The sequence below is a fragment of the Mesoplodon bidens genome (genome assembly GCF_964165515.1).
Source record: "Mesoplodon bidens genome assembly, chromosome: 4".
NCBI lineage: Eukaryota > Metazoa > Chordata > Mammalia > Artiodactyla > Ziphiidae > Mesoplodon > Mesoplodon bidens.
Window position 1 is genome coordinate 58,474,078 of NC_138160.1, and position 12,738 is coordinate 58,486,815.

Genomic DNA, 12,738 nt, shown 5'->3' on the forward strand with positions numbered 1-12,738 from the left:
GTTGGGCCTTTTGTTGTCTGTACCATTGGCACTTCCAGGTAGCCAGCTTCTTCAGTTTCAAGTCTGGAACATGAGGCAAAAAGAAAACTCAGGGAACTAACCATCATGTTCCTTGGGTTTCCAGGGCCCTAGATGGTCAGTCTTCTCTCCATCTTTCAGAGTCTTATGTTTGTTTTATGTGTAATATTCAAGGTTTTTCATTGTACTTAGTGAGAGGAAGAGGGAAAAGTAGGTCTATTCCATCTTCCCAGAAGCAGAAGTCTAAGTAGACCTTTCTATAAATAGAATCATATTTTAATCACTAGGAGATATTAATTGTTAAAGGAACTTTGAAGTTAATCCTTTCCCAGTTAATAATAATTCCCTTGTGTATCTCTTCTGTACATTCAAACTATATCTTGGGTTTGATTTAAATGAGAAATGCTTATAGATTATATACACATTTCTGAATATTGACTACAACTGTCCTTTTCCAATATTTGAATTAAATTCCTCTAAATAATTACTTTTTAAATGTTTTTTCGTTATTGCCAATCTGAACATATTTCAGTGGAAGGCAATTCTTTAAACTGCCTAGTGTTAAAGGATTGAATGAGAATTCCCAACTTTCCAGAAGCATAAGATGGAAACAACATTTCTTAGAAGTTTTCTATTTTAGAAGCTTACCTGTATCTAATAGATTATTTCACTTCTCTTACTGAGTTTCTATATACTCACTAATAATTTACTATTAAAGATATTTATTTAACAACTTATGGATTTCCAGTCCTATTATTTTTTCAATAACCATTCCTCCTTCTCAAACATCTGCTCTTTTATACATATTAATACCTAGTAATACTGTCTTGTAATGCCCTCTAACTATCTGTCAGGCACTCTGCTAATGCGCTCCTAATATACTTTCATATTTAATCCTGTTTAAAGCAAGGAAAGTGAAGCTCAGAAGGACTGAACTGAAAGTGTTTGCAAGTACATACAAGCCCTCTGCCTCCCAGCTTCATCCTTGTTTTGACAGTGCTACATCCTACAGAGTAAGCATCTTTTCCTTCCAAGGTGAAAGTTATAGGTATGTTTTCTCCCTTAATGCTATTTTGTAATTTCTACCATTCTTTGATTTTTATCTTGGTCAATTTTTTTATCTAAGAAATAAATTTTAATACAGAAATTTAAAATATAAGATATCTGTAATAGGTTCTGAAGTTAAGCTCAAAGTTTATTTACTGTTTTTAATTTCAGTATATGTCATTAAAAAGTACTGACAATTCTTCAAAGTTTTATCACATGAGCATTGCAGGACTGTATTTGGGTATAAAGAGGAAACACTACTGGGTAGCTGCTACTTCATGCACAAACTGTGCCAAGAGAAAAAAAATAACAGGAAATGTAAACTAAAATAAGCTGTGTTAATAAATCCTTGCTAATGATAAGAAGATTTACTGTTTAAAACATGTATTTTTAATTTAACCTAAAGGATAAAGATAAAAAGGCTACATGTCTAAGTATCTCTTTATTCATTGCAGAACTATTTTATATTAAAATATTAATCCACTTGCATTTAAATTTTATAAAAGAATGGATATTTAATTTGCCTAGTCTTAATTTCAAAATACTGGTAATCAATATTTTTTCTTTCAAAAAATTTTGGCCAATAAATCCTCTCACATACACTAAATAATACTTCACTTCTTTCCAATCCATTTCAATTATTTCCAAACTATTAATCAGGTGAATTCCTTACTAATTAATTAATCAATAGTTCTTCACATCGGTCATTATTCGCTACTCCTACACATTTAAAATAAGTATTCCTGTTATTTTTCTTTAGCAAAGTAGAATACAGATACCACATACACGCTCATTTGTACAGAACAAGGCTCCCTATTCCATGATGGAAATTTTCAAATGCAGAAATAAACCCTGTTTGTTATTTGGACACATATCCCTGCAGATACACTGAACTACCATTTAGGAAGGTTTACATTAAGATTTTTTTCTTGGTAATCTATTTCTATTTTGGGGCCCTCTTTTTGCTGTACACTGCTGTATTCAACTGCTATCGAATTACCATCAGAAAATGTTAAAATCATAATTACGAATATTTTAGTTATTTAAAATTTTTTTCTTGCCATGTTCAATTTCCTAATGACAGAAATGGTCCTTTTTTTTTTAACGTGTTTATTGGAGTATAACTGCTTTAGAGTGGTGTGTTAGTTTCTGCTTTATAACAAAGTGTATCAGCCATACATATACATATATCCCCATATCTCCTCCCTCTTGCGTCTCCCTCCCACCCTCCCTATCCTACCCCTCTAGGTGGTCACAAAGCACCAAGCTGATCTCCCTGTGCTATGCGGCTGCTTCCCGATAGCTATCTATTTTACATTTGGTAGTGTATATATGTCCATGCCACTCTCTCACTTCGTCCCAGCTTACCCTTCCCCCTCCCCGGGTCCTCAAATCCATTCTCTAGTAGGTCTGTGTCTTTATTCCCGTCTTACCCCTAGGTTCTTCATGACATTTTTTTTTCTTAGATTCCATATATATGTGTTAGCATACGGTATTTGTTTTTCTCTTTCTGACTTACCTCACTCTGTATGACAGACTCTAGGTCCATCCACCTCATTACAAATAACTCAATTTCATTTCTTTTTATGGCTGAGCAATATTCCATTGTATATATGTGCCACATCTTCTTTATCCATTCATCTGTCGATGGACACTTAGGTTGCTTCCATGTCCTGGAGAAATGGTCCTTTTATACTCAAAATTTAAGTTAAATAAACTTGTTCTTTCGTAAAATGATTGTTGCAAACGAAAATTATTAACAAGTTTATTAACAAGTAAGATGTCTCAGTATAAAAACACTTCCTAGTATTGGTACTCTAATTTTATCTAGAATATTCCTGGAAGGCAACAATCACTACACATTTTCAAAACATAATATATACAGCACTTGCAAGTACGATAGTCAAAACTGTTGGCCTTTTGACACATTGACCATGTGAGGAAGAATATCATCAGCGGCATCATCACCTTAGGAAATAATTATCTAGCTATGCAAATTTAAAATATTCACATATAGTAAATTTATATAGAAGAATACTGTGGGGTAAGGGCACTGCTTTTTATTTATTCACTACCATTATTATAATTGAGTATATAAAAAGTCTACCTCTCCCATTTTGAATTATTTTCTGTTCGGAAAATAGAAGACATTTTAATTTCTCGTGATGGCCGGTTACGGAGAGGAGGACTTGTTATTTCTAAGAGCAAGAACCTAATTTTATATGAATACATGCCTGGAGACGTAAAACCTAATTTTAGAAGGCATTTAATTTCACCTACAAAGCAGTTGATGTGTTAGAAACAGCATACCTCAAAAGCTATCCTGCAATATTAGCGGAGGACCGTCCACCGAATCTATCCACTGAAGCCATTTCTACTTTTTACCAGCGGCGATGGAACTGTATTATTGTGGAATATGCGCCACGTTCGGTGTTTAAATAGGCTCCCAGGGAAGGGCTGTCACTTTGGACGTGGTCCTGAGGTATGGAAGTTGGGCTGGGGTAGGGGCGTCGTGCTCGGAGGCAGCCACACTTACAGGCCATTTTGGTCGAGGCCTCACAGCGCGGAGCAGCGTCCGTGCGGGTTCCTCCAGTGAGCCAGAGGCTCGAGCCCGCGCGCCGGCCGCAGGGGGCGCGAGCGGGAGCCCGGCGGCGGGCCGAAGCCCGAGGCTGCAGCGCGGGCTTAGAAACCGCTGCCACGCGCCGCCGGGCGTAGGTCCACAGGCCCGCAGGCCCAGGCCGCGGTTTTCCCAGCCCCGCCGCCGTTGCCAAGGCGACAGCCACCGAATGTTCCAGCAGCAGGCCCCGCCCACGCCCAATCAGACCGGCGCTCGCTGGAGCCCAGATTTTCTTTGTTCCGCAGCCATTTCAGGCCCCGGAGGGGAGGCAACGCCGCTTCGGCAGAGGGCCCGAGCGCCGGAGGCCTCTGGGATGGTGTGGGACCGGGTAGGTGGCGTGAGGGTGCGCGGCCCCGGACTGGAGGGCGGGAACGGAGACAAGCTATTCGGAAGCTGTCTGACGGGCCGCGGGGAGAGGCGCCGGACCCGCCGCCGCATTCTCGGTGCCCGTTCGGCCGTTTGGAGCCCGTCGGCGGTGGCGGCGCGGTTCTAAGGCCAACAGCTGCCCACCCGGGCGTCCCTGGGGATCAGGGCAGGGGGCTGGCGGCGGCTCTTCAGGTGTCCGAGGTTAGGGCCTGAAGCCCGTTAGGGGCGTTGGGAAGAGGGTGTGTTCCTCGGGGAGCCTTTGCCCCCGACCATTAAACCGCGGCGTTTCAGGGCCCTGGGTACCGCAGTCACTGCCCTGGGACACCTGCTTCCCGAGGGTTCTGGGCACTGTCGGGCGCCTCCCCGGATGCCCGGTCTTTGTCCCCGCCCGGCCCCCTCTGCCCTGGTGTCCCTGGTCCACACAGACCATCGCCACCACACTCAGCTGGCTGATCGCTTTCCCCAGACGGTTCTTTCCACTTGGGGACTCATGGTTTCACGACATGTGTACATAATTTTAATGTTTGTAACTGTACGGGTTTTGTGTGGGTTTGTGGGGTTTTTTTGCGCATTTGCCCTTCTCTCACGCGAACGCGCCACAGGGAACTGCTGCTGAGAAGCGGACCCACGCCACAGTCAACCTGTTTTGGGCATGGCTTTCATCCTTCAAAAACAATCGGCTGTTATTTGTTTCCTGATTTAAAAAATCAATTGGATTTTGCAAGGATTGCTTACAGTTTAAGTCCATTATCTTAACAATCGCCTATCAGTTTGGTTCTTCAGCAGATAAAAATGTAGAAATTTAAAGTTGCAGACTATCCACAAATTGATTTTGACAGTTGTATTAAGAAGCTCAGTAACGATCCTGCGTTGAAGCTCATGACTTAAATGATGAGTGCATAAATGGTGCTTTTCTTTTTTTTTCATCTAAAGAAAGGAAAGATGTTTTTAAAATACAAATTGTATCGTGGAATAGGTATTTGAAACTGTAAGGCTGTAAAATGGCTGTCCTGACATGCTCCTTATTAGGATAACAAGTTACTTTTGGATTTTAAGTTTTTCTGTTTTATTAAATTTTCATATTAGAATGGTAAATAAGTTATGCCTAATGAAGCAGGGGAGGATTCCGTCTTTTGAAAACGATTCTGTTTTCCACTTTCACTCCCTCCTGCACCCCATTCTTCTTAGAGAGTGACTCCGCCAAGTTGAAAACTTGCAACTGCAAAAGAGAAATATTAGCTTGAAGGTGCAGATTTCTTCTTTACTCCTCAGCATATGAAACGCATAAATGTGTAAGTTTGGCAGTACGGTTTTTACTTCACCTAATTTAATGGGAGCCTAATGAACTATTAGTGCTCCATTTTCTTTTTCCTAAAAGGGGCCACCACCAGATTAGCCTTGATGTAGTTACATCTTCATCCTAGATATTCAGGGAATTACTACATTCCTCCCACTGAAATATATATAAAAATATTTTAAGGTAATCGAGCTTATTATCGTTATATATTGTGAGCAGGATAAGCTTTTGGTAAAAATATGTATGATTCTGGTTGTAAATCTTTCCATTATCAACTTGTTATTGTATTCATTGTTTTTATGACTAGTTTTTCTTCTTTATATAATGTTAAAGCCATCTCATGAACTCTGTTTTTCTAAATACTGTAAATGAACTGCATTGAAATATAAATGTACTATGTTTAGAAGAATTGCTTGCAGTCAACCATGTTGGATTCTGCAGATACTGTTTTTAAGAAAAGGAATTTGGTTATAAAGGAAGCCAAACCAAGTGACATACGTAATGAAATAAATTTATCAAATGTAAACTGCAGAGAAGAACACAGCAGTAAGTGGAAGTTATTTTTATTGCCCAGGGTGTAAATGATGAATATTTTTTCCTGGAATTGATATTTGAATATGTATTGGTGCCAAAAAGACCTTGTTCCTAAAAAAACAATTTGGTTTACCAGCAAAAGGGTGAGAAAGCTGATAAAGTCAAGGTGATTGATTAACTGATGAAGTTTTTAAAAACAATGGAGAATAATGCCACCTTCAGAAAGGAGGATGAGAGACAGTTAAATTCCCCAGGTGTTGAAAATCTTTCTTAGTTAGTTCCATTCAGCCAGTGCTATGGTAGCTATCTGGTGAGTGTTGGCAGGTAAGAGGGGTCTCCTGGGTTGCAAGGGTGAGAACTTTACAATGGAAAACAGATGTTTGCAAAAGTGGTAACTGTAGATTTACCACTACAATTACAACTACAAACTGTAATTGTAGTTACATGGATGGGTGTTAGTGTGGGAAAGAGTTTCTAGAAGCCACCCTTGCTGGCTCTAAGACCTCCTTACTAGAAGAATTCTTTGAAGTACTGTCAGTAGGTGTAATAAGTAAGAATGTTAAGAGTTCCAGAGTCTCAATGGTTAAATGAGATATTGGAACAGGAAATAGGGGTGGAGATTTGTCTTAGAATTTTCTGGAGTAGATAGAACCTATGCAGGAATGGTGGCTACATCTTATTCCAAAATGGCACCTGATGGCAAAGCAAATATTTGAATTCAGAACTGAAGGAAAGCTGAAAGAAATCTCATATCTGAAAGGCCACAAGGTTTGAATTGACATGTGCCTTTTTAATGGTTAAAATTTTTAAACAAAGCAAGTCTTTTCAGTGTAGTATAACAGAAGCAGGAACTCTGGAGCCAGACTACTTGGATTCAAGTCTTGGCACGTTCCATAATTAACTGTGTAACCTTGAACAAATTACTTCATCTCACTGTGCCTCAGTTTCTCATCTTTTAAGGAATTAATCTTATGAGAATTAAATGAGTTAATACTAAGCTCTTAGAACTTGGCCTGGCATGTAGTAAACACTTCATATGTAATAACTGCTATTATTATCATCATTGTCATGATCATTGGTATTTTAGAAAACTATAGAAAACACCATAAAATAATAATTACTAATATCAGGACCATGAGGTAACTACTATAAACCCTTTGATACATTTCCTTCCAATATTTTTTCTCAGTTTGTTTGATCTTTACACAGTTGAGACTTTAATATTAACAATTTTGCATTCTGCTGTTTTCACCTAGCACCATAAGCTTTCTCTTGCTATTAAATTATTTCATCAGCATCTTTTCAAATGACCACAATGTTTTTGTGAATTTCTCATAAGTAAACGTTTTACTGTTGGACAGTTAGCAAGTTTCTTTTTGCAGTTGTAAGAAACACTACAGTGAACATTCTTATACATAAAACAGTTTCTGTGTTTTAGATTATTTCATTAAGATAGATTTCCCAAAGTGAAAGTGTTGGGTCAGAGTATATGAACATCCAGAGCTCATGGTTCATATCGCCAAACTGCTTTTACTTAAGGGAATTTAATAAGGGACTTAAGTTGAGGAGCACAGCATTTATTGCCCTTTTCCTTGAGTTGGGAGGGAAGAGAGAGTGAATTAACATTTTTTTCTGTATAATATACTGGGCATCATTTGTAGGCACTTAGCATACATTGTTACTTTTATGTACATTATGCTCATTATCCTAGCCCTATGTTGCTTTACACATGAGAGTTACTTCCATTTTACTGGATGGGAGAACTGAAGTATCGGTAGGTAAGTACTTTGCCCAAGGACTCAAGAGTGTTCAAGGCTGGATCTGAGTCTAGATCTCCCTCATTACAAAACTCAAAACTTTGTAAAGTTTTATGTGATACACATATTCAGAATCTTATAATGAATATGTATACATTGAATGAATACAAAATCTTTAAAGGAATCTTATAATTCACTATAACAGTGAATCTATTAACTGTAGATCATAGATCACATTATTAAGATAGTGAAACTGAGCTGGAAGTAATGAATGAGTAAATTACAAAGTTAAAACAGGTAAGGCTTAACTATCCAAGTATATTTTAAAAAGAAAAAAAACTCCTTACCTGGATGAGGTGTAATATGTATGTATGTATGTAATGAATGTAATGAATATATAAAGTTGGTTTCTAAAATGATTGCAGCAAGCATTTGTGGGTGAAACACTCTTTGTAAAGACCTCAACACAAATAGAGGAGAAAAAAAACAAATCCATCTAATTTAGGGTATAAGAGGAGTGACAAAGGCCCAGTAAATAACTATTTTGAAAAATATGTTTAGTGAAACCCCTGGCAAAGTAAAATAAAATCTTAATAATAAATAAATAAATAAATAATTGAGATATTCCAGTTAAGGAGAATAAGACTACCAACAAGGTGTGTGAGATTAATTTTATACTGAAAACTAAAGCAAGAAAATTTTTTTGAGTCACGTTTTATAATTGACTTTGAAGCACTCCGAAGCCATTAGTGAAATAATTATCAGTGAAGTCCCTGAAACCTCAGGTGCCAAAGTAACCACCATAGATGAAAAGGTGGATCCCAGAAAGGCCAAGATTCCATTGCTTTTGTCTTTACTAGGGAAGGAATTAGGGGAGAGAAATACTTCAGCAGATTGTGAGTATACAAAATAGATACAAATAAGTGATTAGGAATAGGTGGTATCCATCAAAATTGTAAGTAAACGAATATAAAACATTGATCATTATGCTGCCATTAGAAATAATGTTTTTGAAAAATACTTAATGAAGTAAAAATATAGTTTATTTTAGCTAGAGCATAGGAAAGTGATGAGAAATATGCCAAATTATGAAGGACTTGTGCCCTTTATTCATTCAGTAAGCATTTTTAGTGCTGACATTGTCCCTTGTCCTCAAGCCATTTAGATACTACTGTAGAGAGAGATATGTAAACAAAAAGGTGCAATGAAGTGTAGATAAAGCTCTTATGATATAAATCTGAGGAGACACCTAGTAAATATTTTCTGCTTTGTAGGCCAAACCACCTCAGCCATTGTAGGGCAAACGCAGCCATAGACAATATGGAACTATAGGTGTGGCCAGATTTGATTGGTGGGCTTTAAGTAGAGAATCTCTTAAAGTATATCCTAGAAGGATTTCAGGAAGAGGTACCTACCAAGCCTTGTGTTGCCGTAGCATGAGCCATTGAAAGATTTGAAATGAGAAATATGCAGCGTTGATTTGTGTGATTCATTAAGAGCTGAGAAATAGAAAAATAAGTTATTTTTAGGTGCTATAAACTAAGAAGAGAATCCAATTTTTTAAGTGGGCAAATTCACAGAAGAGGAAGTACACCTAGCCAATAATCATGAAATAATGCTCTACCCCACCAATAGGGAAATGCAAAGTGAAATTTTTTTTTTACCCATCATATTGGCAAAAGTGATAAAGTTTTACTAGTATGTATCGATAAGATTGTAGGGAAACTCAAACATTGAATAAATCAGTATAGCCATTTTAATTTTAAAGTAAAAACATTTTTTTTGGCGGTACGCGGGCCTCTCACTGCTGTGGCCTCTCCCGCTGCGGAGCACAGGCTCCGGACGCGCAGGCTCAGCAGCCATGGCCCACAGGCCCAACCGCTCCGCGGCATGTGGGATCCTCCCAGACCGGGGCACGAACCCGTGTACCCTGCATCGGCAGGCGGACTCTCAACCACTGCACCACCAGGGAAGCCCATAAAGTAAAAACATTTTTGACCTAAGCAATTTCCATTTCTTAGAGAAACGTAGGGGTATATCAGGAATCATGTATATTCAAGAATATTTTTGTCAGTTGCCACAGAACCTCCAGACTTGCAGGTCACCTTTTTTTTTTAAATTTATTTATTTTATTTATTTGTTTTTGGTTGCATTGGGTCTTTGTCACTGCGCGCGGGCTTTCTCTGGTTGCGGTGAGTGGGGGCTGCTCTTGTTGTGATGCACAGTCTTCTCATTGCGGTGGCTTCTCTTGTTGCGGAACATGGGCTCTAGGTGCACAGGCTTCAGTAGTTGTGGCTCACGGGCTTTAGAGCACAGGCTCAGTAGTTGTGGCACGTGGGCTTAGTTGCTCTGCAGCATGTGGGATCTTCCCGGACCAGGGCTCGAACCCATGTCCCCTGCATCGGCAGGTGGATTCTTAACCACTGCACCACCAGGGAAGCCCAGGTCACCTTTTATCTCCTGCATTCTAAATCATTAAAAGGTCTATATTTGTCCTCTTTTTTTGAAACCGCTTAACAACTCTTCATATTCTTCTACTGTGCCCACTGGAATTTACAGTCATCTACAAAATCCAGTCTCAACCTAGCTACTATTCTCCCTCCCTTCTCCCTAAAAATCCTGTTTTGGACTATGTCATCAGATTATGTGACTACTACCCTTCATGATTGCTGTCATCTGCTAACTTTTCAGGTCATTCCTCCTCATTTCTCAATTATTTTAGCTCCAGGCTCATTGCCTCTCTCTCTAATATCCATCTCAGTCTTTATATTGAGATTAAAATGAGTATACCTGATCTTTCCTCCAGTGTTCTTCCCATCTGTTCTATCTTATCTCAGTCATTCACTCCCAAAGTGATACCCTCTTGCACTGTCAATAGCTACAGGCCCTCTATGGTTACCATTTCATGTTTTCTACTCCTTGACCATACTTCCTTTTTTAGTAGTTCACTCCTTCTAGTTGGTATCTCAGCCCCAACCTTCTTTTTATCCCAATGGAATCGCCAGTCCCTTGATCCTATTACTGTGTCACTGCCATTCACCCTCTTGATGTTTTTACTTCCCTTTCTTACTCAGTTTAAATTCCATGGTTAATCACTCCTTTGGATAGCTCCCTTGCTCTTTGCTTGTTTAGTAGAACCATACCCTGGTTAAAACCAACTCTCTGCTTTCTTGGTGCCTGCCCCTATATAACTTAGTATGGCTGGAAGAAAACACACAACCACATATGACCACATACCTCACATTAATTGTTAATGCTGCCTGTTGATTATACTGTATTTTCCTAGTCTGTTCACTTTCCTACTTTCCTCAATAACTTTCATATCTTCTTCAAACCTCCAGTATAACTTTTCCCATCTTCATTTTCAGTTCATGACCTTGCTTCTTATTTTGTTAAGAAAATTGAAGCAATCAGAAAACTTCCACACACTCGCACCACCCCATGAACTACCATGATCTGTGTCAGTACATGCTATCTTCCTGCTTTTTATCTTGGATGAACTGTTTTGTGTTCTTCTGTCTGCTTTTGTACTAGATCCATCCTTTCTCCTCTATCATCTGCTCAAGGAATTGCTTCAGCTTCTGTCCTTCCACATCAAATTTTTTCTTTACTGGATTATTTCTGTCAGCAAACAGACAAGCTATTATTTCTGCCATCTTAAAAAAATTGATCCCCATATTTTTGGTTTCCTTTTGCAGCATTATTCCCCGAAAGAGTCGTCTATATTTGCTATTGCCAAGGTTTCTCCTCCCATACTCTATTAAACCCACTCCAATCAGGCCAGTGCACCATTCCTGCTGAAACGGTTCCTTAATTTCTCCAGTAACTTCCATGTTGCCAAATGCCATATGTCCTTGATTCTGTTATCTTACTTGACCTATCAGCAACATTTGACAGAGCTATTTCTCTTATTCTTGAGACACTTTCTTCTTTGCTTTGCAGGATACCTTACACCCTTGGTTATCTCCTACCTCAGTGCCTGCTTCCTTGTAATTCTCCTTTGCTTTTCTTCTCACAGACCTCTTAGTGTTGGAGAGCCCCAGAACTCGCTCAATCCTTGTTTTTTATTTTTCATAAATACTCAGTCCATTGATAATCTCATTCAGTCTCATGGCTTTAAATACCATCTAAATGCTAGCAATGCCCAAATTTAGATCTTTAGCCTCTCTCCCTAATTCCTTACATGTTAACTCCCTATTCAACATCTCTACCTAAATGTCTAATAATAGGCCTCAAACTCAGCTTGTCCAAAACTTACCCCCTAAACTTCCTCCCCAGTACCTACTCTACCCATAGATTTCCCCATTTTGGTTTGTCAATGGCAACTCCATCCTTGCAGTACCTCAGGCTAAAATATTGGAGTTGTTCTTGACTTTGCTTTTTCTTTGACACTTTAGATCCATTCCTTCAGGGTGACCAGTTTTTTTCTATATCATCAAAATATATCCAGAATCTTACCATGCTGCACCTTTTCCACTGCCACCACCCTGGTCCAAGCCACTACCATCGTATCTCTTTGGATTACTTAAATAGGTTACTACCTGGTCTCCCTATTCTACCCTACCCTCCTCCCAGTAGTCTTCCCTCAGTATCGTAGCCAGAGCAAACCTTTCACAAATTAAGATAGTCCCTGTCACTCCTCTATTCAAAGCCCTGCAATGGTTCCCCCTTTCACTCAGAGAAAATCTAGTCCTTACAGTAGACTACAAGGCTCTACATAGTCTGCCCAGCCCACTCCCCTTTCTCCTTGCTTCCCTGACCTCATTTGCTAGTACCACTTTCCCTCCTTGCTCACTGGCCTTACATCCAGGTCTTTGCTCAGATCTCACATTCTCTAAACACTCTGTTTAATACTGCATCCTAACCCCCCATCCCCCTTATCCTGGATTCTTTTTTACTTTGTGCATAGCACACACCACCTCCTAACACACTATATCCGGGATCAGCAAGCTAGAGCCCCATTGCTCTGTGGCCTGTTTTTGTACAGCTTATGAGCTAAGAATGGTTTTTACTTTTTTTTTTAAGGGTTGTAAAACAAAAACAAAGAACATACAACAGACGTATTCTTACTGTTTGGCCTGAACGTGGTCTGCAAAATCCAG

The 12,738-nt window shown here is 39.2% G+C and overlaps 1 protein-coding gene across 1 annotated transcript in view; it reads left to right on the top strand.

Moving 5' to 3' along the window:
• The first annotated feature begins 3,905 nt into the window (after window positions 1-3,905).
• TNPO1 (transportin 1) overlaps window positions 3,906-12,738 on the top strand; it is a 91,793-nt gene continuing 82,960 nt past the window's right edge. The window contains exon 1 of the mRNA XM_081232595.1: window positions 3,906-4,010. Coding sequence (XP_081088721.1) covers window positions 3,996-4,010 — 15 coding nt within the window. The 5' untranslated portion in view covers window positions 3,906-3,995. The remainder of the gene's footprint in view (window positions 4,011-12,738) is intronic.